At 39.5% G+C, this 25617-nt stretch overlaps 2 protein-coding genes across 4 annotated transcripts in view; one reads left to right on the top strand and one right to left on the bottom strand.

The window, feature by feature from the left end:
• The window catches only part of LOC123772699 (uncharacterized), a 9529-nt gene extending 2936 nt beyond the window's left edge, over nt 1-6593 (bottom strand). Inside the window, exons 1-8 of the mRNA XM_045766030.2 lie at nt 6440-6593; nt 5355-5512; nt 4698-4815; nt 4264-4440; nt 3739-3901; nt 3240-3325; nt 2504-2689; nt 1133-1304 (exon numbers count right to left, since the gene is read on the bottom strand). Of these exons, the coding sequence (XP_045621986.2) occupies nt 1133-1304; nt 2504-2689; nt 3240-3325; nt 3739-3901; nt 4264-4440; nt 4698-4815; nt 5355-5486 (1034 nt within the window). The 5' untranslated portion in view covers nt 5487-5512; nt 6440-6593. The remainder of the gene's footprint in view (nt 1-1132; nt 1305-2503; nt 2690-3239; nt 3326-3738; nt 3902-4263; nt 4441-4697; nt 4816-5354; nt 5513-6439) is intronic.
• Nucleotides 6594-7743: 1150 nt separating this feature from the next.
• Nucleotides 7744-23947, top strand: LOC123772700 (apoptosis-inducing factor 3). Of its 3 annotated transcripts, XM_045766031.2 has the most exons (11): nt 7744-7988; nt 10959-11049; nt 12463-12635; nt 13164-13337; nt 15918-16084; nt 16900-17024; nt 18116-18246; nt 18528-18730; nt 18885-19016; nt 19816-20032; nt 22510-23947. In XM_045766031.2, the coding sequence occupies exons 1-11, from the start codon at nt 7934-7936 to the stop codon at nt 22722-22724; spliced, it is 1683 nt and encodes a 560-aa protein (XP_045621987.2). In that variant the 5' UTR covers nt 7744-7933; the 3' UTR covers nt 22725-23947. The 3 variants fall into 3 exon arrangements, with proteins under 3 accessions (XP_045621987.2, XP_045621989.2, XP_045621990.2); XM_045766033.2 differs by lacking the exon at nt 10959-11049 and having other exon boundaries at nt 7849-7988; XM_045766034.2 differs by lacking the exon at nt 7744-7988 and having other exon boundaries at nt 10959-11063.
• The last annotated feature ends 1670 nt before the right edge of the window (nt 23948-25617 follow it).

Genomic DNA, 25617 nt, shown 5'->3' with positions numbered 1-25617 from the left:
GTTCTCCGGTGCACCAAATTAGTGTCTGGTACAAATCCAGATCTTTATTGATGTCTGATACACTAATAGTGAGCAGCCTAATTTCGTTATCCAAAAAATATGGTATTTTCGTATTTTTCAGGCGTAGAGTTCGAATTTCTGACGATCCTACAATGTAATAAAAACTTATAAAATCACCTCGTAAATAAATATATCTTTGATATTCCCAAAACCAGACTAAATATATGCAAAACACGTCATGCAGATAAAGGAACCCAATATATAAAACTACGTTCCAAATTAATTAAAAAAATCTTCAACCTATACTGTACTCAAAAGTCAAACCACAAAGTATATAATTTCCTCGCCATAGTATTCTATATTAGGCTACTAACTCGCCCTAACACTTGACTATCTTATAACTCAGTATAACTTGCCATTATCACCACCCTAACTAAATAATGCTAACACAGGGAGTGTGTCAACTCTGACATTACTAAGTCACCACTTTTATTTCTTTAAAGCTTTACTTCACCAGTTAAAAACTTAAATTTACAGCAAATTTAATTTGGCTTTAAGGCTGTGTGCGCATTACTGACCATGAGGCTTTGCTATTTAATCATCCAAAGTCTATACTCAACACAACCTTATTGTACCTTCTTTATATATAAATATAATTTAAATTTTTTCCCCGTTTTTCATTGTCGAAATTATTGTGAGTACATTAGGCATATAGCTGACTATTTGGTGAAATGCCACTCACAACAGTTGCCTAACTCCCGGGTATCTTAACTAGAGGCATCAAGGGGAATGAAACGTGTCAAAACATCTCTGATCGCTGCACTATTACAAAAAAGTAGAGTAGGGAAGATGGGAAAGAGGAGGAAATGAAGAGAAGTAGCCGAATGAGGAAACAGGAAGGTAAGGGGAGAGAGAGAGAGAGACACGACATAAAAGCAACAGTTTATTGTTCGTGTGTCTTTCAAATCCTTAATACCAAGATGAAATTTTAATCTTAAATCTCCAGGAAGCAACTGGATGTACAAATGTTACAAAAGTACATTACCGAGGCTCAAAGACGCCTTCGAGTACTTCGACTCCTCCGAGTACTTCGTCAACATGATTCATTCAACACAAAGCTTGGGCAACTTACGTCCCGTCGAAGCTGTACTGTAGCCCGCCGTAGGAGCCGTCGGGGTCGCAATTGAGGGTTATGGAGGGTCCCTGCATGTTCTTGGCCTTCATGTAATCCAGCAGGAGGTAGTGGGCGTGGTACACGCTATCACACCGTCTCAAGTACTGCTGGCCCGTCGTCGTGGCGTTGTCTGAGTGCGAAACGGAGATTGTTGTTTAAGATTCAGCTTCTAGGAACAAAAAGTTCCAAGTAGCACGGGCTATGGTGAGCCCGTAGTGGACTTACCTGGCACAGGAGCAGGGCTGAGCATCACTAAAATACCTGGGTTACTTGCCTTCAGCGGAGGTCGCTGGCCAATGCTCTCCTGCTTTCTTCTGACCTGCTGTTCGCCCTCGTCTGGTCTTATGTCGCTGAGTTAGATAGGAGAACATTCGTATACACATTTACTGAAAGGCGACATTCTTCCTACCTACAAAAATAAGCCCTGAAATTTTACCCTAATGTACCTAGTAATCTTTGTTATTATATTGTATTGTTATTATTGTGTGTTAATCTAATCTTTGTTTATTGTGTCAAAATTTCTTACAATGTACCTGTAAACATTTGTTTGTCAAATTTACTGGAAAATGTCTACTTAAAATTATCTGTTAGATTAAGGACTTGCCCGAAACGCTGTGCGTGCTAGTGGCTTTACAAGAATGTAAAATTTCAAGTGTCTGTAATCTCATGAACCCAATGTAAATTCTTGCATATAAATAAATAAATAAATAAATAAATAAATAAATAAATAAATAAATAAATAAGCTCTTGCATGTCTCGTGGTGAACAGTGTTGGTCCCCAGACTGAGTCTTGGGGCACGCCACTTACCTCTCGTGTGAAATAGTGGCAAAAGAATTACAAAAAGTCTATGAATAACAATATATTAATCTCGCTACTATCTGCTGCTTCAAATATGTCTGAAAACGCGAGAGAACAATTTATAAATATGATCGTCATTTTGTAAATCCATTTCTTTTAGTTTTCTATGTAACTTTTTCAATAAGCACACATCATCTTCGATTTTTGCTTTGGGTAATTTCACCATAATTAATGATAAACTGGACGACAGATACCACGAGCTAGTATAGCTTGTTAAAACTTACAGCGCCACTAACAACAATTACATCCTGGCGGAGTGCCAGACTCTGATAATTTAATGAATGTACTTGACATGGATTGACTAAGTTCCGCCTTACATTCCTTTAGGGTCACGGAGGATACTTTCATACAACATGGGGGGGACCCATTTGAGTTTAAATTTATATATTTATCCAAATTACTAGTTAACCATCTTTCCTATGGTAAATATTATTTATTTAGTGTCTGAGAGAAGACAAGTGAGCACTCACAACAGGGAAGTATGTTCATCACGTCTTCTGGGAGAGCCGGGCCGTAGGGAATAGCGGTGGCCGGGTCTATGCAGTAACACCAGCCGTCCTCACACTGCAGGGGCTCGTAGTTCCCATTCTCCAGACAGTGAAGAGTCATGGTAGTCTTCCCTGCCTGCTGCAGCTCCCACAGTCGCCGGGAACACTCTGATCAACAACGAGCGTATGTTGCACATTATGTACATTGTGTAGTAGGTTATGTGCATGATTTAATTTTGTTATTAGTGAAAATTGTGGAATGGACTACTACTACGCAGCCTACTAACCGCCTTCTCATTTTGTGATGAGAAGGGGGTTAGTAGGCTGCGATTGTTGGCTAGTACTTGTGGATAGACTAAATTAAGCTATCCAATCTGAATGAGCATAGATTAAATTGACAGATAATGTAAGGTCAACATATTATAGATATAAATGGATAGGATAGACGAAATCATCCATCAGATAGAAGACTGTGCCGTCTGAAGGATGGAACATATTTCCTCATCCAGATTATTAGCATATTCGTGGCTAGAATATAGATAGTTAATGAAAATAGACTTGACTACATAACAATTTAGCTAACTTGTGACTGTGGATAGACCAAAGTCTAGAATGAACGATCACATATTCGTGAATAAACTTATTTAGAAAGGGATGTTGCACAAATATATGCATTAGTGAGGAGTATAAGAACAATATGACAAAGACAAGTACGTACTGCAGTTCATATCTTGATACAGATCCCTTTGCCATGTGAAGGCTTTCCCATAAATGGTAAGACCTTCAGGATCCACACACACGCACCTGAGAGACAAACACGGGAGAGAGAGAGAGAGAGAGAGAAGTTATATTAATAATATCCAAAAAAGAAATCAAGATCAATGCGACATTAGCAAGTAAATTATGTTCAATAGTCACAATTTCATTTTTTACTTTCTTCAATATTATGGGATAGAATTGTTCAAAATCCAGTAGATTTCCTGTGCTACTTAGTGCTATGAATACATTCTATCACATATGTTTTTAAATCGAAGGAACTTCACCTATTACCTGAACTAACTTGCAGAGATGGGATAGAAATAGCCTAATCCACTCAATCCCTTTGAGATGCAATTTATTGTCTCAATAAACGTACTTCAACATGAACTGACTTGAATATAAATTTTACCCAATTCCAACAACAACATGGTCCTACCATGTGTGACCTATGACCTGACCTGCGTTCGCTGTAGGGTCCCTTGCACTGTTTCTCGGCATACTGGCCGTCAAGAGTGCATGTGGGTCTCCAGCGGTAGTCGTCGCGGTAGGGCATGATGCTTCCGCTCTCCCGGTCTTCGTCGTAGCGTCTCTGGACGTACTTACAGCCTCGGGCCTGGTCATCTTGGTGAGAGGGAGGAGGCCAGGTAAACGACTATGCTAGAGGTATATATATATATATATATACAGCACTCTACTGATAATAATAATAATATTCACTCACAGTTCCTGCGACGGCGTTGGAACCAATCGTATTGGCGTATGCCTTTCCATTGGAGACTTTCAGCGCCGTGGAGAGGGGGGACTTGCTGCCTGGGTAACAGGTTCTTCCCCGAATCAACCTACCCTGGCTTTGCGCCCTAGTGAGGCCACTCCAGACCGACAACCAGAGCGCAACTCTATAGTCTCCTGAGACTGATGGATGCCTACTACTACTATTCACAGCAAAAACACCCGGTCAGCAGCACTTTGGAGACAGCACTTACCAACTCTACATACGCCATCTTGGCTGCAGTTCAGGGCGTAGTCGCACCAGGAGGACGTAACAATGTTGTCGTACGATTCACTAAAGAGACTTAAGTGTTCTCGCTGGGAGGTCGACGTCCCGTACCCACTATTAAATTTAGGATCGAGATTGCCTGTGCAGATGCCTTCCCCGGCCTCTGTTGGGAAGAATACAGACAAGCACATAAGAACAAGAATAAAAAGAACATAAACAATATACACAACCACTCCCCAAAAACACCACAAACCATTTACGAGAGAAAAAAAAGAATGCGACAAATGCGAACAAAAACAAAGTGGGAACACACACACACACACACACACACACACACACACACACACACACACACACACACACACACACACACACACACACACACACACGCAAGCATCCCACAGGTGTTTCAATACTAACGCTTGTATCTGACGCAGGCGCCACAGCAGCCTAACTGCGTGACACCTTGCTGGTAGAGTGTACCAACGGGGCAGTCCACGGCCCTCAGTGGTTCCTGGCACTGTATGTAGTGACACACCTGCAAGCGAGTAATGGTCATCATAACACACCTGTAGGGAGGTATTGGTCATCATAACACACCTGTAGGGAGGTATTGGTCATCATAACAGCTGTACAAGTTTCCTTAGCACTGGTTCCTTCTGTATTTACACATAACCTAATGAAATCGTGTCTTAATTAAGCAATTGGTCCAGTTTATGACACATACGTTCAGTGACTATTAGTGTAATGAGGTTTACGGTCGATGCTGTGAGAGGCTTCCCCATTCACCTTGGTTCTTGTTGTTGTTATAGATTCAGCTACTCGGAACAAGTTCCAAGTAGCACGGGCTATGGTGAGCCCGTTGGGGGCTTACCTGGCACAGGAGCCGGGCAAGTAGCACGGGCTATGGTGAGCCCGTAGTGGACTTACCTGGCACAGGAGCGGGGCAAGTAGCACGGGCTATGGTGAGCCCGTAGTGGACTTACCTGGCACAGGAGCGGGGCAAGTAGCACGGGCTATGGTGAGCCCGTAGTGGACTTACCTGGCACAGGAGCGGTGCTGTGTCTTTTTTCTCACCTTGGTGGGGTCCGTCTGCATATATTCCTGAAGGAGATCTATGCCCGGGGTGGACTGGTCATCACCAGCTGTCAACACCCAGATGCAGGCACACATCACCACCTTCATGCAACACCACATCTGCATGTTCATCTCCCAGGCTGTGTTGATGGTGCAGGCTGCAGGAATACAAAACACAAATACAAGGTTTATTGAGCCGTCACGTAAACAAATCAATAAGAGAAAACGCGTACGGGCTCACCATAGCCCGTGTTACTTGGAACTTTTTGTTCCAGGTAGCGAATCTTTAACAACAACAACAGAAAACGCAATATTTAGCTTAATAATTTAATAATTGTAAGCGCCATATAGCTACGAGGCGTTTTTAGATAGTTCTACAAAATAAACAATTGTAAAATTGAAGAAAAGGATCATTACAAAATGTAAAATTGTTTACTATTTCAAAGAAGTAGAGAAAAACAAAAGTCGACAAAGATTGTCTACCAAGTAAAAAATATTCATGGCAAAAATGAAAAAATGCTAGGGAGGTCGTAGTTCTACGGACCCGGGTTCGATTCCTGATCGATACAGAAACAAATAGACAGTTTCCTTCACCTGATGCATCTGTCCACCTAGCAGTAAGTACGTACCTGGGAGTGTTAGACAGTTGACTGCATCAGCGGGGATATGTATGTGTGAGAAATGTGCAGTAGATAGGAAAAACGAAAATCCTATCTCAAACAACCTAATACAAATCTTTAAATAGAGTATTTTGATTTTGTGCAACAATATATATATGTAAATATTTGCAGCACCACACACAGAGATCACACTAACGTGATGCATCAAATGAACAAATCCTTGTGGATTTGTTCATTTGCAGCACAATGTAGATTATATTGGAGAACTAAGGTTCTCAAACCTCACTCTTAGATTCTCATATAATATATAATGTTATGAAGCTAATACTAAGTATAATAATTAATATTAATAATATTGTTATCGGTGTTTAAGATTCGCTACCTGGAACAAAAAGTTCCAAGTAGGACGGGCTATGGTGAGCCCGTAGGGAAATAATAATAATAATGGTATGTGGGTGTACTTACGAGAGTGTGATGTGTGAGAGAGAGAGGCTTCGCTCAAGGCGGAACACTAAGCTCTGATGGGACCAATCCGTGGCAATCAATGATAAGCGATAGCCTCGTCCCGATAAGGATTGCACTCGCGTGTCGACAAATGTTCATTATTCCCAGAGTTTCACGTCGATATACTAGTGCGTATGCCTCGTGTGTGTTGCCTAGATGATGGCAAGATATGTTATAATGATGATTTTTAACTTATAATAATGTATTTGTGTGTCAATGATATCCGTTATCCATGATTTGCTCTCTCCAAGGTTAGGTTATCTTTCACAGTTGATAAGCTGAGATGGTCAGGGTCTGCGGTGATGCAACATAAACTCCTTCCTCACACGCAATTCATCACACTATGTGTAGTGTGAGTACATAAACACCGTCTCCATATTCAATATTTATAATACATCACACTAAATGTCAATTCTCATACCAGGAACGGTTGAGGGCCACAGGACTGACTAAGAGCAGTCACACATGACAGGGCTGATCTCGTCGAAAATTTTAACATAACAAGTTTGACGATATTAATTCCGATCCCATCTTGGGGTCAAACCTTTTCAAACATTTCCTTTCACCTAATGTACTGTTCACCTAACAGTAAGTAGGTACTCAGGAGTTAGTCAGCTTGTAGTGGGTTTGCAACCTGGGAGGGATCAATAATTCGACCTGGGTGCAGGGGAAACCTCAATAAAAGTCTATGAATACACTTTGACACTTTTTTATGAATAACATTGTATGTATACACTCTGGCTCTCTGTCCCCCCCCCCCCCCCCCGACACAATGAATTATTTGTGATTGAGCTGTCCCTAAATTTATTTATTTATATAGTCAGTCATTAAATTGTGACGTTTTCTATAATAGTTTTCGTCCAGTTTGCAGTGACTGCTCTGGAACATGTCTCATCTGACACAGTTCTGTGTTTGTGTAGTAGTTTGAAATGACGCAAATCACGATGATGCATGTCTGTGAAGCGTAAATAAATATATTATTATTATATTATAGTATAAATATCCCAACACAATAATTATACAACTTTATATTTAATGGCAAAGTATCCTGTGACTATTACAAAAACCCTAAAACCCAGTTAAAAAAACTGCAAAATAATAAATACTATATCGAACAAAGACATATATAATCGTATAAAACATTTTTTTTTTATAAAGATGATATATAAAACAAATATTGTTTCTCAATCTGTATCAAGACCATTAAATTGACAATTTAATAGTTAAGAAACTCGCGGGAAATGTGCCGGATGCCTCTTAATGACGCAATGGACTGGAACTGCCAAAAGAAATCGAACTTTCACCTTTTTCCGTCGTTAATTATGGAGTTGGCATTCGTTACCCAGGCAGTGAGGGCGTTGGGCGGGGCAGCAGGACCTGGCAGCTGTGGAGAACTGTCTAACAGCAGCAGGAAGGTGGACCTCGAGGGTGGAGTGTGAGCAGGAGTAGAAGAACATGGGTGTGACGGCTTCTTGTAGGAGCGGCGGTGATCGTGACTCAGATAGTGAAGGTTAGTGTATGGTGCAGGTCACTGTATGTGTGGGCTGGTGGAGCAGGTCACTGTATGTGGGGCTGGTGGAGCAGGTCACTGTATGTGGGACTGGTGGTGCAGGTCACTGTATGTGTGGGCTGGTGGTGCAGGTCATTGTATGTGTGGGGTTGGTGGTGCAGGTCACTGTATGTGTGGGCTGGTGGTGCAGGTCACTGTATGTGGGCTGGTGGTACAGGTCACTGTATGTGTGGGCTGGTGATGCAGGTCACTGTATGTGGGGCTGGTGATGCAGGTCACTGTATGTGTGGGCTGGTGGTACGGGTCCGTCTAATTACCACAAGCTACACAAGCTTCAGAAAGCTTCCTGGCAATACGTTAGTAATGAATAAATATGATATGTTAGGTTAGGCTGACCTAAACTAACCTAACCTAACTTAACCAAACCTAACCAAACCTAACCTAACCAAACCTAACTAAACCTAACCAAACCTAACCAAACGTAACCTAACCAAACCTAACCTAACCTAACCGACGCTTGGATCGTCGACTTTATTTGTGGGAAAAACCTGCTGGGATTGATATAAGAGGAGACTACCAGGGACTTGTACTGAACTAAATTAAAAATTACTGTCTGCAAATTAATTCAACTAAAATCTCTAGCTAGGGTTGTAAATCCTAGCTCCTCTTTTCCTAATGACAGATTGTGGGCTGTAAGGGACAGGTGGGGTGAATGTCTTAGTTGATAGAAGTTCCAGTCCACCTGTAGACTGGGATCTCACATCAGCTTGTATTTTATACAAGGATAAGATTTAATAAATTCAGTTGTATGACTGAACACTGGCTCTGTTTAAATCGGGGATTTAAACATACATAGTCTAACCTAGCACCATAACTATTAACAGCCAATATGTACTTATATTATAAACAACAAATTAAATTGTAAAAGTATAATAAATGACCTTAAATGTAGTCTAAATACTGTTAACTAAGTACTAGAAATTAGTCAATGAAATGAACTTATGTGATAACTTAAAAATAACTAAGCAAGCAATTGATAACTTAATTTATATATTCAAGTATATATGCAATGTATTTATTCAATTTATGAATAGGTAAAGTTAGCTTGACTGAATCTCTTCCAACACTATGGACACTTATGAGGTTCTTTACTTATTGCGGCTGAATTCTTTTCTGACACAATGGACACTCATGAGGTGTAGTGCTTGGATAAGATTCACAGCTACACTACAATTTTAATAAACGTACTGAAAAATGAGGCGTTGCCTCGCTTTTTAACCAACAGACAGATTTATAGGATATTAAAGTCACACAAGCATACAATTGGCCAATCATATACCAAATAACCTTCAATATACTTCTCTGCCAGTCGGGGTGCCTTGTCTGACAAGGTGCCAGACTGATTAACTCTCTCTTGTTGAGTTTAGGCACTATATTTTGCCACAGCGTTGCTGTAGGATGATCTGGTAGCGTTGCTACGTGATTGTCCCTGCAGTTGCAGAAGAATGATAGTTGATAAAGAATAGAATGAAGGTGGTGGAAACCGAGTCACTGTGATCTCCACTATACACTCTTATTTTATATAAATGTTGTAGGATTTTCCTTGTAGATATTGTCCAGGTACTCCCCCAGTTCTAGAGAGTGTTCACTGGTGATAAAGATATTAGATAAGGTGTCCTTGAGCTGGTAATGTTCGCTAAGGATCCGTCACTTGTTCATTCAGTTGTAAACAAACACGAAGTGCCCCGGGCTTTGTTGGTGGGCGCTTCACTCCCCCCCATCGCCCTGCCATGCTCTCTGTGCACGGTAGCCTTCTAAGAATATTGATTGATTATTTTTAGAGTCTAGACTTATGATTAAGATAAGATGTGATTATAATATAATTAGATATAGGATTTAAAGGTTATAAGTAGTACTTGATAGCACCACTGATTCTTATTAAGGATTCGATTTTTAATCTCTACCGGAAGCGATCAATGTTCCAATAGTTTTTTAATTAACAAATCCTTCTAGAAGCTTCTGGATCCTTGAGAGATCATGTACAAAGTCACGTAGGCATCAAAAGGGCCCTGTTGCGTACATGTTCATGTTGACGGTGTCATCTAGGATCAAGCTATATAATGAATCTATAATGATTCTAATATGATTTTGATACGATTTAGATATGATTTTGATATGATATAGAAATATTTGTCTCCGTGGTGTAGTGGTAAGACACTCGCCTGGCGTTCAGCGAGCGCTATGTCATGGGTTTGTATCCTGGCCGGGGAGGATTTACTGGGCGCAATTCCTTAACTGTAGCCTCTGTTTAACGCAACAGTAAAATGTGTACTTGGATGAAAAGACGATTCTTCACGGCAGGGGATCGTATTCCAGGGACCTGCCCGAAACGCTACGCGTACTAGTGGCTGTACAAGAATGTAACAACGCTTGTATATATTTAAAAAAAAATGATATAGAAATTATACATTTCTTAGATGATTATTAGATATGGTGGGTAAAAATTTCCCACATTATTTGGCGTCACCAGCTCTTTATTTTTGTCTAATTTCTTAATAAAAATATACTTATTCAAAATAAAATTATGTTTTCTCGTGTTGTACATTCGGCACCAACATTATAATGAGTAAATATATCATATTTATTCATTACTAACATAAGCTTTCTGAAGCTTGTGTAGCTTGTGGTAATTAGACGGACCGGGTGGTACAGGTCACTGTATGTGTGGGCTGGTGGTGCAGGTCACTGTATGTGTGGGGCTGGTGGTGCAGGTCACTGTATGTGTGGGGCTGGTGGTGCAGGTCACTGTATGTGTGGGGTGGTGGTGCAGGTCACTGTATGTGTGGGGCTGGTGGTGCAGGTCACTGTATGTGTGGGGCTGGTGGTGCAGGTCACTGTATGTGTGGACTGGTGGTACAGGTCACTGTATGTGGGCTGTATTTAATGTCGTGCATGTTTTTCTCTCGTCAGAACGTAGGATGAACAGGGAAGAGAGTGCTAACATGGCTGAGGACGTGGTGGAGGCAGTCATCTGTAAGACGGATGAATTGCCCAATGAAGGGTGAGATGCCGAATGTCAGTAAAGTTTATGAGGATTCGCCTTCACCCATTGATAATTTGAGTTATGGTTAAAAGGAACATTTGAAATCATTTTGTAGAGACAGAATAATTACTAATGTAATTGTTTTTACCTGTTTTTATCTCAATGTCGGTGGTTGTATCCTGAAGGAAGTCAGTTGTTGGTGTTGGGAAACCCAATAATTCTACCAGGCTTCGTGTCCCTAGCCATTACGCCTCATTTTGTAGATAAAAATTAAACATTTATGTACTGTACTGTATATTGATTTAGTATTTATTTTATTTATATTTTTTTTAATTTTGAGGCAGTACATTTTTGTTCTGTTCCTAAACATTTTTGTAAGCCATTAAAAAGTTTGAAGACCCAGATACAGTGCCTAATGGACAAAATGCCCCTTCATAAATGCCTTAACTACATCACTGGTGAAATCCAGATTTACGAACTATAATGAAAGTAGATTCTATACAAACCTACATTATAATACTTATTTTCAGGCTTGATAAATATAGTTTAATTATATATAATGGGTTAACCCATATTGGATGTGTTCTTGACAAGTGCATTATTTATATTAAAAGTTCTAATATCATAATAATGTCCAGACACGTAAAAAACCACAACACTAGAGACTTAATAATTATAATAATATTTTATTTAGGAAAAGTACAGTACATAGATGCAGAGTTACAAACATTCAGATTAATTATAGGCAGAGCTAGTACATACAAATACCTAAAGCCACTAATACGCATAGTGTTTCGAGCAAGGTGTGGAACACTTATACTTGTGCATGTATACTCTGTAATTTAGTAAAGAATAAAAGGAACTCGGGCAGAATAAGGAAGAGATACATTGCAGCAGCAGGATTACCTACAGTCATTGCAACAAAATCCATGTAAATGAGAGTTTTTGGCATTCATGAAAAGTATCAGAATACTGTATAAGTATAAACCACTTGTATAAAATTTGCACTTGTTTAACACAGCTGTGATTTTGGTTTTTACTTAACTGTAATGAAAGTACAGTGTGGTATTGTATGTTTAACCTGTAATGTTATACTGTACTGTAGTATATAGAATCTCCTTTCATTATACAGAGTATTGTAAAAAAATTCAGTCACAAGACAAAAATCTTTGTACTAATTTTGATTCCAGGTCTTCATTTGGCATTTTCTTTAGTGAAAATATTAAATATTGTTAAATTAGTTCACAATTTTTATAGTTTTAAGATTTTATTCATGTTAATGGGCAGTGTTATATGCATAAATTATAATGAAACTTTAACTATTCATTATTCTCGAAATATTGTAATTGGCATTAAGGAATTGTAGGGGAATTGATGTACTGTTTGCCGAGTGTTGCATCTGTAATTTTTAAAGAGATATTTTTCCTGCAGAATGAAATCATTTGATATAGAAGGTGGGAAGGTACTGGTAGTCCATCATAAAGGACAGTTATCAGCCATAGGTACGAAGTGTTCACATGCTGGAGCGCCACTAGAAAATGGAGCATTGTGTGGTGATAAAGTTCGATGCCCGTGGCACGGTGCCTGCTTCAGCTTGGTCACAGGTGAGAAGGCTGTTGTTTCATTTCTAGTGATGAATCTGTCAATGTATAATACAAGTGGTTGGATTTTCATATAAAGTAGGTCATTGGTGAAGATTTTGGGCTATAATTATTAATTTTAATAATTGGGTAACCCCATAAAGATTCATTACAGTTTTGTAATTTTTTATTTGAGTAGGGCCAGGGTCCAGTGAGGCTACTGGCCACATATCATGCCATATTCATATGTTTCTATTTGTAAAAATGTTTGCATATCCAGCTTTGTGAGTAAAAAAATAATTTTATAACTTAAGTGTGTTTTATCATAACCATCTCCTTGTTGTGTCTTGGGTCTTACATTCAGACGTTATGCTCTTAATAGCTGAAACATTGTACAGTAGTGACAAAACCCATTTAGAATTGAGTAAATATTAATTTTTTTTTAAATAATAAAAAGAGTATCACCTCTGGCTGGAAGAAGGGGACCCTTAGCCTCGGAGGTATGTATGAATGTATTTTAAATGATGAAAGATAAAAATTTGTTAATTTCAGGTGATATTGAAGATTTCCCTGGCTTGGACAGCATACCAAAATATGACATTGAGGTTGTGAACAACGAGGTAAAAGTGAGAGCCAACAAGGCGCTTTTAGCCGCCGACAAGCGGATGAAGCCAATGACACGACGAGACCCAGATAATCCCACTAACTTTGTCATTGTTGGTGGAGGTTAGTTCAACCTCTTGACTTTCACATTTGTGTTTTGGCTCTTAAGTTGTAAGCTAATAGGTTTACCCCAGCAATCTTATTTTGCATTATTTAGAAGTGTAATATGTTTTACTTGAGTATACCATAAATATTGTGCTTTCTTTCCATCATTTAGTCTTCAGTAAAGTAATGGACATGTTAATCCAAGTATGATTTTTGACATGCTACTTATCCTTAATTCCTAAGTTTTGATGTCAGGAATTTAAATTCAATATTTATCAAAATATGATAGTCATATTTCAGCATTTCTCCAAAAGCCTGTCGTTAGATTTTGTCATATGGATTAGATGCAAGTTTCTTGATAGTAAGTAATGATAATGTGATACTAAAAGCTGCAAAATAACAAGGAGTTATTCTGGGGTCTGAACTAATGCCTAATGTGTAGCATAAAACAAAACTAGTACAGTAATGTCAAACTCTTCAAAAATTATTGTTTACCTGTGCAACACGTATGAAAGAAATGTAAATAAAAAAAAAAAGCTACATTGATTAACTACTGTACAATGAAATCACAATTGTATAATGCAGGGTATCTTTAAGAAAATTTATGACAAGTTGTTGAGTTGCTATAGAATTTGTTTGCATTGCATTCTAGTGCGGTGAATACCCAATCTGTTAACGGTTTGCACTGGATGCTACTGTAGTAGTTGTGTTGCATAATAAGGTAGTGTTAGAAGAACATTGAGTACTGTATAATAGATACAACATACTGTACATGTTGATATGAATACAATTTTGTACTTTCAAAATGAGTGTTATAATTTACCTGGGCAGGACCCAGCACTACGATGACACACATGTCTTGGGATGGAACTAAAACTTTGGCCACAGACACATTTTGGGTAATACAGTATAGTATATATATGAGAATTGCATTGACAGATTTTATTATGATGTAAATTTAATGATTTTATATAAATAAATTTGGCATGTAATTTACAAAAAAAGTCATAAAATTATTTTGTTCCACTAAGAAATTAGTAGATACAGTGCTGTTAATATATGTAGATACAAATGTAGAACAAATACATATAACTGTAGTATATACATTAACATAGAAATAAAAATACAAATAAATGTAGAACATAAATACATGTAGAAGAAATGGCTTGGAGGGGAAGGTGGTGATTCAGAGCAGGATATTATTCTTACAGCCGAGCAGGCCGTTGGTGTTGGATTACTTGGTTATAAGAAGGTTAGTCTTTTTAATCACTTAACTACTGTACTCCCATATCTTTATTTTTGTCTATTTTTACAATTACATGAATATGCATTTTTTGCCACCATTTTACACCTTGATGGAACCTAATATCGCAATATTTTTTTTGGTTGTATGTGCTGTTCAGTGGGTTACTTTGCCTTAGCTGGGGCCTTTTACAGTAAACAAATTACCTTCCTTCCATTGCTATTAATTTTGGATGGAACATGTGTATTGCCTTATAATGGCTTTCATAGATGTTAGTGTTTTGTATAGATTAATGATACACAAATGAGAAAAGAATCATTCCTATGGTATCTATTTGCTTAAATGAGACTTAGTACCCATATAAGGCCATACAACAAATGTGCATGCGTATGTTTTCAAACTGATCCTCGGAAAGAAAAATTGTGCTATTTTTCTTTATTACAGTACATCATTATATACAGTACTGTATTGTATATATCGTCATTTTCACCAGGATGGCTTAAAGGAATTGGCTTGAAACTTAATCTCTCAGGTTCTCAAGCTTTTGCAAGACTCCATCCTAACCTTTGCTTCTTTGCCAAAAAATGAAGCTTGCACCATTAAGATAGAAACCCTATGCATCATAGTTCGTGCCCTGTTGCTTCCTTATATCAGTACCGTATCTCCAGGCTTCTCGGCACACTCGAGCTACATCTCTCTTCTTGGATGCAACTACTATTATATCTTGTATTATGACCCATATCTTATGGCTGATTTGTAGTGTTAAAGCTATAACAGTCACAAGTGTATCTTCTCTTGTCTCTTCTTAGCACCAGCATTACCACACAGGGAAGCTTAATAAGATTTCTTTAGTGTAGGTGTCAAATGTCACTGCAGTCTGACTTGAATAACTCATTCCTTTAGGCCCTGCCCAACCATTTGGGTTGGACGGTAGAATGACGGTGTCGCTTCATTTAGGTCTGCGTTCAATTCCCGACTGTCCAAGTGGTTGGGCACCATTTCTTCTTCCTGCCCCATCCTAAATCCTTATCCTAATCCCTTACAAGTGTTATATAATGGTAATGGCTTGGCACTCTCTCCTGATAGTTTCCTTTCCCTCCTTTAGGCCTTAGGAGGGGGGGGGGGAAAAGAAATCTGGGTAGAACAGCTTGGGGAAGAGATGATCATATTTACCTAAAGTCTGATGTTTTGTGATGGGCTTGCAGCTGTAAATAAAAAATAGTTGTTTATTTTTTTTACCACATTGAATTTTGTTATTTGTAGTCAAAATTTGTTCATCCATATTGTTTTGGCAAATCATTAATTCTCGTGTTACTATTACTGTACTGTTTTAAACGTTGAAAATCATATTTTAGGAGGTGCGGGTGCCACCTGTGTGGAGAGACTAAGGCAGGAGGGTTTCACTGGTCGCGTGATAATGATCACGCAGGAATACCACCTACCGTATGACCGACCCAAACTCTCAAAAGCCATGGACCTCACCCCTGACAAAATCACACTAAGATCGCCTCATTTTTATGAGGTAGGAGGATTTCGATGGTTTGTTGTTGTGCTAAAAATGGATGGGGTGTAGGTGTTGACTTTGAATGTTAAAATCCATTGTTGTTGTGCTTTGAAAAAATGTTCTGAGGAAGTATGCATGCTAGTATCCAATGTATGGAGGTTTCAGGTCTCTCTTAACATATGAGCTTAGTGATTGGTGCTCAAGATGAATAAGGGTCTACATTATTCTTAAAATTTTTACAGTGATTTGAAATTGATTGTATTTTTTTCAGGCTTGATATGAGAAAGAAAATGCAGATAGTCGGCAATAGTTTCAGAACAGCTTTACATTTCATGTTTATAAATTAGATAATTAACTTTCCTTTCGATGACCATTGCATCCATTAAATGCAGTACTGTATTGAGGGCTTGTTAATATATTAAGGATTATATGATGTAGAAGGGATAGTACTAATTTTGAACATGGAAATAGATAAATTTGTCTTCAAATATCCATAACAGTGTTATAAGGTTGGTATTATGTAGAGGACTATGTCAAGGTTCCATCTTGACCAGGCAGAAAATATCTGGTTGTTTTGGGCCTGCTGGGCAAAAATACACTGCCTTGTTTCATGTACTCCAAGTTTGTCCAGAAGTGTAGCTGACAAAAGTAGAAAATGGTTAAAGTTTTGTTTCAGTTTACCCTAGTTGTTGTGTTATACGTCTATAGTACAAGCAGATAATACTCATTGCTTTTGCAAATACTGTACTAGTTTAAATCGGAATATTGTTGTCATTAAGTAGATTGAAGCTTGATGAATTTGTTGCCTTCAGATGTTGTTTAATAAATTTCAGAATGCTGATATTGAGATACTGCAGGGAGTATCAGCAGAGAATATAGACACAGAGGAGAAGGAGGTTTATCTCAATAGTGGGGAGAAGGTGCCATATGATAAACTTTTCATAGCTACAGGAGGAAAGTGAGTTACATTTTGTTTTATGGACATGTGTGTTTCTCTTGTATTTTGATCAAGACTTGCCTCGGGCATCAACCGTGTGCTTGAATGGTTTGCTTGGGGGCTCATTTGAATTGCACAGTAGTTTAATTAAGAGAAACCTGTGATTACGAGGGAACTGCCAGCCGGTGGAGGTTAAATATGGTGGGTTGGCAATGAACAGCAATGTATATGAGGGACTGGTAGCCAATCTGCATAGTAGTACAATTTCTTACAAAACCAAGAGGAGTAGCAGACTATGCAAAATAACTGTGTTAAAAAAGGTGCAATAAGTAGCCTTAGACAATTCTGTAACATTAAAGGGCAAGGTCTGATAAAGTGTTTTAATAGAGGGAACATTACTAACAGATCTGTGTTGAAAAGAGAAGTGGATAAATGCCTGTAAAGTGCTCTTGATCGACTGGGCTGTGATTACTATGTTGGGAGTGTGTATAGTAGCAAGCAAGAATTTGGTTGATAAAGTGCTCAACCAGATTGGTGATGAAAGAATGGTTTGCTGGGGCACTAATTCCTAGCAGATTTCCCAGAACCAGCTCTGTGACTAAACTATTTCAGGTGTATAATTATTCAACACTAATTAGCAATGATAACAACAATAATTATCTTCAACCCCAGAGAGGATGTGACACCTTTATTTAAAATATTGAACATGCTAAATCTGAGGGCATTACACATAATCTCAAATATACAATACTGTACTCTTATGAACAAATCCACAAGGGCCGTGACGAGGGTTTGAACCTACGCGTGGGATGTTCCCAGCTGCGCCTTAGTCAGTTGTGCCATGACACGGTGGCACATTTGTTCATATGATATATTACGCTATTGTGATTACTGTGTGTGCTTGACTCTATATTTTGAAAGTTCTAAAATGCAATACCAATCTTGTCCTTGTATGCTTCTTAGAGCGCTGGCACAGAACTCCTAAGATCCCCATAAGAAACAAACATGTTTTAGATGTTGCTATAGTTTGACTATATTTGTTGTTTTAAAAGTCAAATAATGTTATTGAAATGTTTCACCTGTATATTACAGCATTGTTATTGAACTTTCAGACCACGTAGGTTAGGTTGCCCAGGAGATGATCTCCCAGAAGTATTTGTTATTCGTACACCAGAAGATACAAATGGCCTTGCAGCAGCCGCCTCTGGCAAGCACGTAGTCATTGTTGGAACGTCATTCATTGGTATGATAATTTCTGTAGAAAAATAGTGGAGTTAGGACGTTTATAAATAAAAATTGTGTGGAATACGAAGGTTACATTTAATTGTAATCATTGGTTATTATTATTTAAAGTAATACAGTATTTCTTCATTGTTGTTTGGTTTTTTAATAGAGAGACCTTCAAAAGTAGAAATAAAAGGTAGTGGTGCTATCATAAAATCACTGTAGTGTAATTAATTTGCAAAGTAGGCATAGAAACCAATACAGATATTGTACAAGTCGGTAATGTTTGCTATCCTGTAGGAATGGAGACGGCAGCATATTTGGCTAGCAATAATCGTGCAGCATCGGTGAGTGCGATTGGAAATTCGTCCGTACCATTTGAACGCAGTCTCGGCGCTGTTGTAGGAAAACGCATCCAGGAGTTGTTTGAAGAAAATGGAGTAAAGTTTTTCAACAACACAGGGGTGACAGAGTTCACAGACGAAAATGGTAAACTTAATGGGGTGAGTAACACGTACGACAAATTTAAGTTTGGATATTGCTGTAATATTGTATCTTGCACTACAGTAGCATGTGGTAATTTTTGTGTTGTCTTTATTCCAGCCCTGCTTTTCCTTGCTGCCTTGATAATTATTGAGTAACCATATATAATTTCAGGTTCTGCTAGACACTGAAGAAATGATTGCAGCGGATATTGCTGTAGTGGGTGTAGGGGTCATACCAAATACGGAATTCCTGGAATCTTCAAATATTTCTCGTGACGAGCGGGGTTACGTCCCAGTCAATGAGGTATACACTCTGATATTATTTATGCTTTAATTTGCATTTATAAATATTCTGTCAAGCATTGGCTGTAAGTATATACTTGTAGCTTGAACACATATACTGTAGCTCTCAAGACTTGAGCACAATTGGTTAGTATGTGTGATGGCAAATCTTTGAAGATATACTAAATCGAATCCTATATGCGAAGTGAAATAAATGAACGGGAATATTTAAAAAATAGCTGACCCACTTTACATTTGACAACAAAAAAGATTGATGTCAAATTAGAATTGACCAAATTAATATGCATGTTGTAATTCAGGTATTGAATGAACTTATATGGCATGTGTATGTTGTTTTGTAAAAGCATTTTATTAAATAATATTTAAAATTGTAAATGAGAGGAGATGATAAGGCGTTAAAATTATTTGCAAATGTCACTTGTGTAAATAAAAGGTGAGAAAACTCAAATAGAAAGTGAACAAGTAGCAAAAGGTTAGTCAATTATGCATTTTACTGAATTCATCCCAGCATTGTTGCTTTTGTAAGATAGGTATCATTAAAAAAATGTTTAGGCTCCCATGATTGACCTGATGGCTAAATGTCAACAATAACCAATAAAAGATACAAGTAGTGTATATAAGTTAATTAACAAATATATTGTTGTTGTTTATCCAGTTAATAAATGTAATAATATTTATAAATATTGTATGAGGAGCATTTAATTGCAGTTGATATTGGCTGATCCTGTTGCTTGACTGTGTGCCTGAAGTTTCACAATGATATTGGTATCATTTAACTTTATAAATTAATTTCATTTCAGTATTTAGAAAGCAGTGTACGAGGCGTGTTTTGTGGGGGCGATATTGCTGCTTTTCCGTTGTTCATTGAAGACGGTGCGTCGGTGGCTATTAGTCATTGGCAGGTGGCACTGGGTCATGGTCGCACAGCTGCACTCAATATGTTAGACCAGAATGTAGCGCTTGGATCCGTCCCATTCTTTTGGACTGTGTTTTTTGGCAAAAGTCTTCGCTATACAGGTACTGTATCTCTGCATGTTTTTCTTTTATTGTCCTTGCCACCAATGTGAAATTGTGTACTGCTTATACCAACTGGAAATGGCTGAAACACTGTGTGTTAATGACTTTACAAGAATATAAAAACATCAATGGTATGTACTCTCATAAACCCAGTGTACCTTGTTATATATATATACAAGTAAATAAACTCTGAGGAAGAGCAGGCAATGTGAGAAGGGCAGCCAGAGAAAGGGGTGGGCAAGAGAGAAGTTTTTCCGACCCACCCAGTCAAGGAGAACAGCCATAGCCCTATTTTCAGCACACTGCTTTAAGGGAAGAAAGCCACTGGAAAGAATATTTAACCCTCAAACCGCTAGGGGCCCAAATGGAATTCGCACCCACAGGCGCCAAAAAGAAATCCCAAAAAATCTTTCGTCTTATAGAAGTGTTCATTTTTGTTCCGTGATGACGGAAAAAATAACAAAAAAATCGTAGGTGGCATATTTTAGCGGGAATAGGGTAGGGAAGTGTGGCAAAAAAGGGGTGTTGGCAGAGCCTTTGCCAGACGAGGTCTACTCCGCCCGAGCTGTCAGACGGCACAAATATATTAAGACCTAATTATTTCAATGTGTCCGATTGATTTTTTATGAGTTTTTTTGCAGTAATATTATTTCATACAGTGAATTGTGGTATATTTATATTATAAAATGTGTGAACCATTGTTGTAATCAAAATTGTGGTGTGCATATTAGTGAATCAAATATTATGTTCATAAAACAATAAACAAATAGTTTTGGTGTTGTTACACTATATACACAGGTTATATATAAGTATCTGCATGTTTTGCACACCATAACGAAGTACTAAGTTGGTCTTGTGAGTGAAAAAGCAACGAGGAGTGACCGGCAAACACCAGCGAGGCACTCACTGCCACTCCCTCCCTCAACACCACCTCACTCATCCTCATTTACCTCGCACAATACTCTGTGTATTTATTCACTATACAGAGATGTTATATATACGTATTTACATGTTTTGTTGACCATAACTGTACATGTAAGGTTGTATGGCGAGTAAAGGCCATAAGACGTAGCTACTCACAGAGTCACCTGATCGGCAGCCGCCCTGAAGGCCAGACGCACTAATATTTGTCCTTGAACAATATTGTTTGTGGTGTTATTACGCTATATAGACACATTATATATAAGTATCTACCTGTTTTATTCACCATACGTGAAAAAAGAAGAAGCTGGTGGGCAAAGAGCATAGTGGCCATCAGTAAACAACATGCAAAGTCGTGCAGACGACGCTCCTCCCTCAGCAAAATGGCTGCGGCTCTCAACCTAGTCCTCTTGCTGTTATCTGACACTATACACACGTTATATATTAGTACGTACATTTGTGTTCACCACGGCGAAGCACTAAGCTGGTATGGCGAGTGCAGTTAATAAATGGTGGGCACACACACAGTCAGAAAACGACACCACAACCCTCCCTCTCACAGGATTACTCCTCCCTCCATGGAGCACAGCGCTAAATATCAGCACAATCGTGGTCAGTTTTATCACAGTGATGGGGCTTCAGTAATACTATGACTGGTAAATAATAGGAGTATTATTTATATTATGGTATTTGTAGGCGATGCTGTGGTCAGAAGGTGAACAGCGGTGCCGTGAGGTCGTGCGGCAGCCTTGGTGGCTTGCTCAATACTGACGGTGTAACACGCAAGAATGTTTGGCTGGAATTATTTTCTAGGTGTCATCTGGCAACTATCGGTCGTGGCTGTACTATAGCTGCCCCTATCCCAGGCGGGGCGTTTAAATTATAGCGCTAGAGACGAAATGATATATAAATGACGTGCGCGGTTTGAGGGTTAAGAGACCGACTAACAACGGGGCACCAGTCAATTTAACTGTAAAGTAGCACCGAGTTGTAACTAAGTAGCAGAGTTAGTGTACCACCAGATAAGCACAACATTTGTCACGTTGTTGTAATTGGGTATCCTGTGTACCCAATACTCCATGGCAAAGGTATCCATCGTTTTGATGTTCCTTTGTGGCATAGCCAACAGTAAGCCTTTATGATAAGATTAAGCTGTACTTGTCATGCATTCCCATCTCAGAGGTGTGGGGAAAAGATGTTTATATAAGTTACTTGTCACGGTGGGGCTCGGTCGCTTAGGGACTGTTTTATGAGCAGTGGCGTGTTGTGTGTGTGATTTGGACAAGTTAGTCATGTTCATTGTGAAAATAAATGTATATCAATGATGTCTACAAGGTTTGAGGGTGTCTGTAATTGTTCACTACATTAGTTTAGCATATAATTTTGGAAAGTATTAATTGAAAGTAGAGAAAGTGTAGCCATCGAGTTGAAATTTTGGGAACATTTTCATATTAAAATGTAATGTTGAATTGGCTTTGCAGTTTCTGAATCATTGATGATTTGTAATTGTCCAAAACATAACATTTAATATAATGTAATGCATTTATAAATTTCAGGTTATGGAATGTATGATGACGTTATCATTGGAGGAGACCTAGAGAGCCTGTCCTTTATGGCTTACTACTGCCGTGGCGATCGTGTGGTGGCCTTAGCCAGCCTCGGTAGAGACCCGGCTGCTGCTAAATACGCCGAAATGCTCCAACAAGGAAAATTCCTCACAAAGGAGCAAGTTGCTGATGATGGAGATTGTGCACTGAAGTTGAATTGTTGATGTTGGAAATAAATGAAAGGAAGAAAGTGGTGTGGTGTGAGTGGCTTACCTCAAGTTGTGGAAGCTAGCTGGCGATGTTGTTTCGAGAATGTGTAAAACATATGGGTTGACGTGAGTTAGTAATATGCAATGTTGTTAAGGGACCAGTTATATATAGAGAGATTAAAAAAGTCATTTCAAGGTTTAATAATGGGAATAAATTTGTTATTGTTCTTTGTGTAAAGGGCGCATTTACTGATGATAAATGTGATATATTGTTTGTTAATGATGTCATTGTTGCTGGTGGTACAAATAACGTGTATGATTTGTTAATGTTGTGTAATAGTTTCCTAAGGTGTGGTATAAGTGATAGTGTTGGGGAGTTGTGTGCTCCAAGTCGAATGAATACAATAGCTTTAATAAGTAATTGGAAGAGTGTATGGTATTAACTTGTGGTGTACTGCAATCATTTTATCAAGATATGTGTGTGGCTGAAGTATGCTATGGTGTTGGGACATAAGAGATAGTTAGGTGTGTAATTGTAAGCAAAGTATGAGGTTGCTCAATTGATTTGATAATTGGCATTAACCATCCCCCATATTCAGTGGTATATTCCTTTGGAAGCACCAAGTGGTTTGTTAACGTGGAGAGTAATATGCAAATTTGTTTGAAGGGGATGTACAGTAAAAGTAAAAAAAGTAACTGGTTGAGAGTCAGTTAACGAATCTGTGTGTAAACGTTTTGGATAGAATGTGTTAAGACAAAAAGTGGGTAATTGCAATTGGTAGTGTATTAGTTTTGTGATGATGAACTATCGTTCACTACTGACAGTGCTGTTGCTGCAGAAAATAATTTTATTTGTGTTCATTTAGCAGTTAGTTTTTACACTGTAAAATCATTTAATTTTGATGATAAGTTATTGTTAGCAGGTCTGTTTCAGTACTATTTGTTTCCGTTCCCTCTTCAAGGAATGCATACAATTTCCAATACTGGTGTTAAGTTTGCAGACATGTACATATAATGTGAGGGTGGGTATTATTGAAAGTAGTGGTGTACTATGTGCATTTTCTGAGGTACCTGATGGAGTTGATTTCATAAATTAATCAATCAACTATAATGTGTAATGATTGGTGATGTATGAAAGATCTGTGGATGGAGATCATTATGAGTTATAGAGAATGTTTTGTCATGAAAGTTGGTAATGATAGTGTAGTGTGTGAAATAAAGTATTGATTAGAATGGTAGACATGTGCATGCATACTGAGACTAAATAATAGTTAAATGGCAGAACCCCTAAGTTGAATCTCCAGCGTAGCAAATGTTTCAATACTTGCATGTACACCCTCCCCTTCCGGCCCGTTGGCGTCGTGAGGGGGCTTGGTGGACGGCTGCCGGAGTGTGATGCTGCGTTGGGCAGTCCTCTGGCCTTGCACTCGTGCTGCTGTGTTCTGCAATTGTGCCGGATCGCTTTTCTCCCCCCCCCCCCCCCCCTCTTCTCCTATCTGCTTGTTGTTTCCTGCCGACCTTTTGCTTGTTTTGGATTATTTCTTTGGACTTGTTGTATTTTGACGGGCGGGTGCTCGAGGAGGCATAATCTTGCACCCGTAGAACTGTAGTACCCGACGTCTCGAGCGAGGGGAACCTTTTATTGTCAATCCCCACTTCGTCACTGAACCCGATCTCGACGGACTGTAGGTTTCTTAAGGTGGCGTATACTCACGACGCACCCCTAGGAGGCCCCGACAAGATCGGCGGTAGCTTCTTGTTGGGTGTACATTCGTAATTTCGTCAAGATGGTAACCCCAGTTTCGGCTTCTTCTGGCGGGCGACCAAGCCCCTCTCTGACTCCTTCCCCTGGCTCCCCTCCCTCCTCTGTGGTGACTACCTCGGCTCCTTCTCTAGTTGTTACTACTGCGCCTTTTAACCCCTCTCTCTGGGGGTTCTCACCGCCGCCCTCGCTCGATTCCTTCCAGTTCTGCTACCTATCAGGCCTTGTTTGGTCCCGGTTCGTGGGCCAAATATTTTGATTCTGCGCCTCCTGACGCTTTCTCCCTTCATCGACATCTCATTGATTCCGTGGATGCCTCCATTACTTTTAACCCCACTCGTGTCGTTGCTGCTCCTTCTCAGGATGCTGCTTCCCGCCTTGGCGAGACCCACCCCCCCCCCCCCGTTCGAGTCTCGAAGAACGTTCAGTTGAATGCCAGTGTTGGCACTATTTTGCTCCCGCCCCATGTTGCGACCGGTGTTCGGGACCTGCGCGACTGCCACGACGATATTCGACATATCCTCGCTGCCCAGGGCCATTTTATTCTGGTGGACACGTTTACTCGTCCCCCTCGTGGTAGTCGCCGTCAACCCCTCCGGGTTGTGAAGATTACCTTTGATGTTAGGACCCTTCCACCCTCTGTCATTCTTGCTGGTGCCGGGTGCTCTGTCCAGGTACATTCCTTCTCCTCGGCTCTGCAACAGGTGCTGGAGGTTTGGGCATGGTGCCCTCCGGGACTGTCTCTCTGCCCCTTTGTGTGGTGGCGAAGGTCACCAAGTCTGAGTGCACTTCTCCCCAGGCTCGTTGCCTCAACTGCGGTGAGGCCCATCCTACCTTCTCCCGTGCGTGTGTCCATTACAGGCTTGAGGCAGCCGTCCTCAACTTGAAGCACCGGGAGCGTTTATCTTTTGCTGAGACGAGGCGCCAGGTTCGCCGGCTCCCGCCTTATGCTCGCGTGTTGCGCTCTTCCTCGCCTCGTCCTTCCCGCCTTCCTCAGACTCACAACCGTTCCAGGCCTTCTCCCGAAGGATCCCGGTCTGTCGTGTCTCCTTCCTCGTCTCTCGCCGCCTGTCCATCGTTCTCCTAACGGCCGTCGTGTGTGCTCTCGTTCGGCTTCTCCTGTTGAGACACTGGAATCCGTTGCAC

The sequence above is a fragment of the Procambarus clarkii genome, chromosome 4 (genome assembly GCF_040958095.1).
Source record: "Procambarus clarkii isolate CNS0578487 chromosome 4, FALCON_Pclarkii_2.0, whole genome shotgun sequence".
NCBI lineage: Eukaryota > Metazoa > Arthropoda > Malacostraca > Decapoda > Cambaridae > Procambarus > Procambarus clarkii.
This window is presented reverse-complemented; position numbering and strand designations above follow the sequence as displayed.

What these genes read in the sequence shown, in the direction of transcription:
- LOC123772700 (XM_045766031.2), top strand. Translation starts at nt 7,934, where the DNA reads ATGGGTGTGACGGCTTCTTGTAGGAGCGGCGGTGATCGTGACTCAGAT. An exon ending in GATGAATTGCCCAATGAAGG is followed by an intron (nt 11,050 to 12,462) that starts GTGAGATGCCGA and finishes TTTTTCCTGCAG; the next exon opens with AATGAAATCATTTGATATAG. An exon ending in CAAAAGTCTTCGCTATACAG is followed by an intron (nt 20,033 to 22,509) that starts GTACTGTATCTC and finishes TATAAATTTCAG; the next exon opens with GTTATGGAATGTATGATGAC.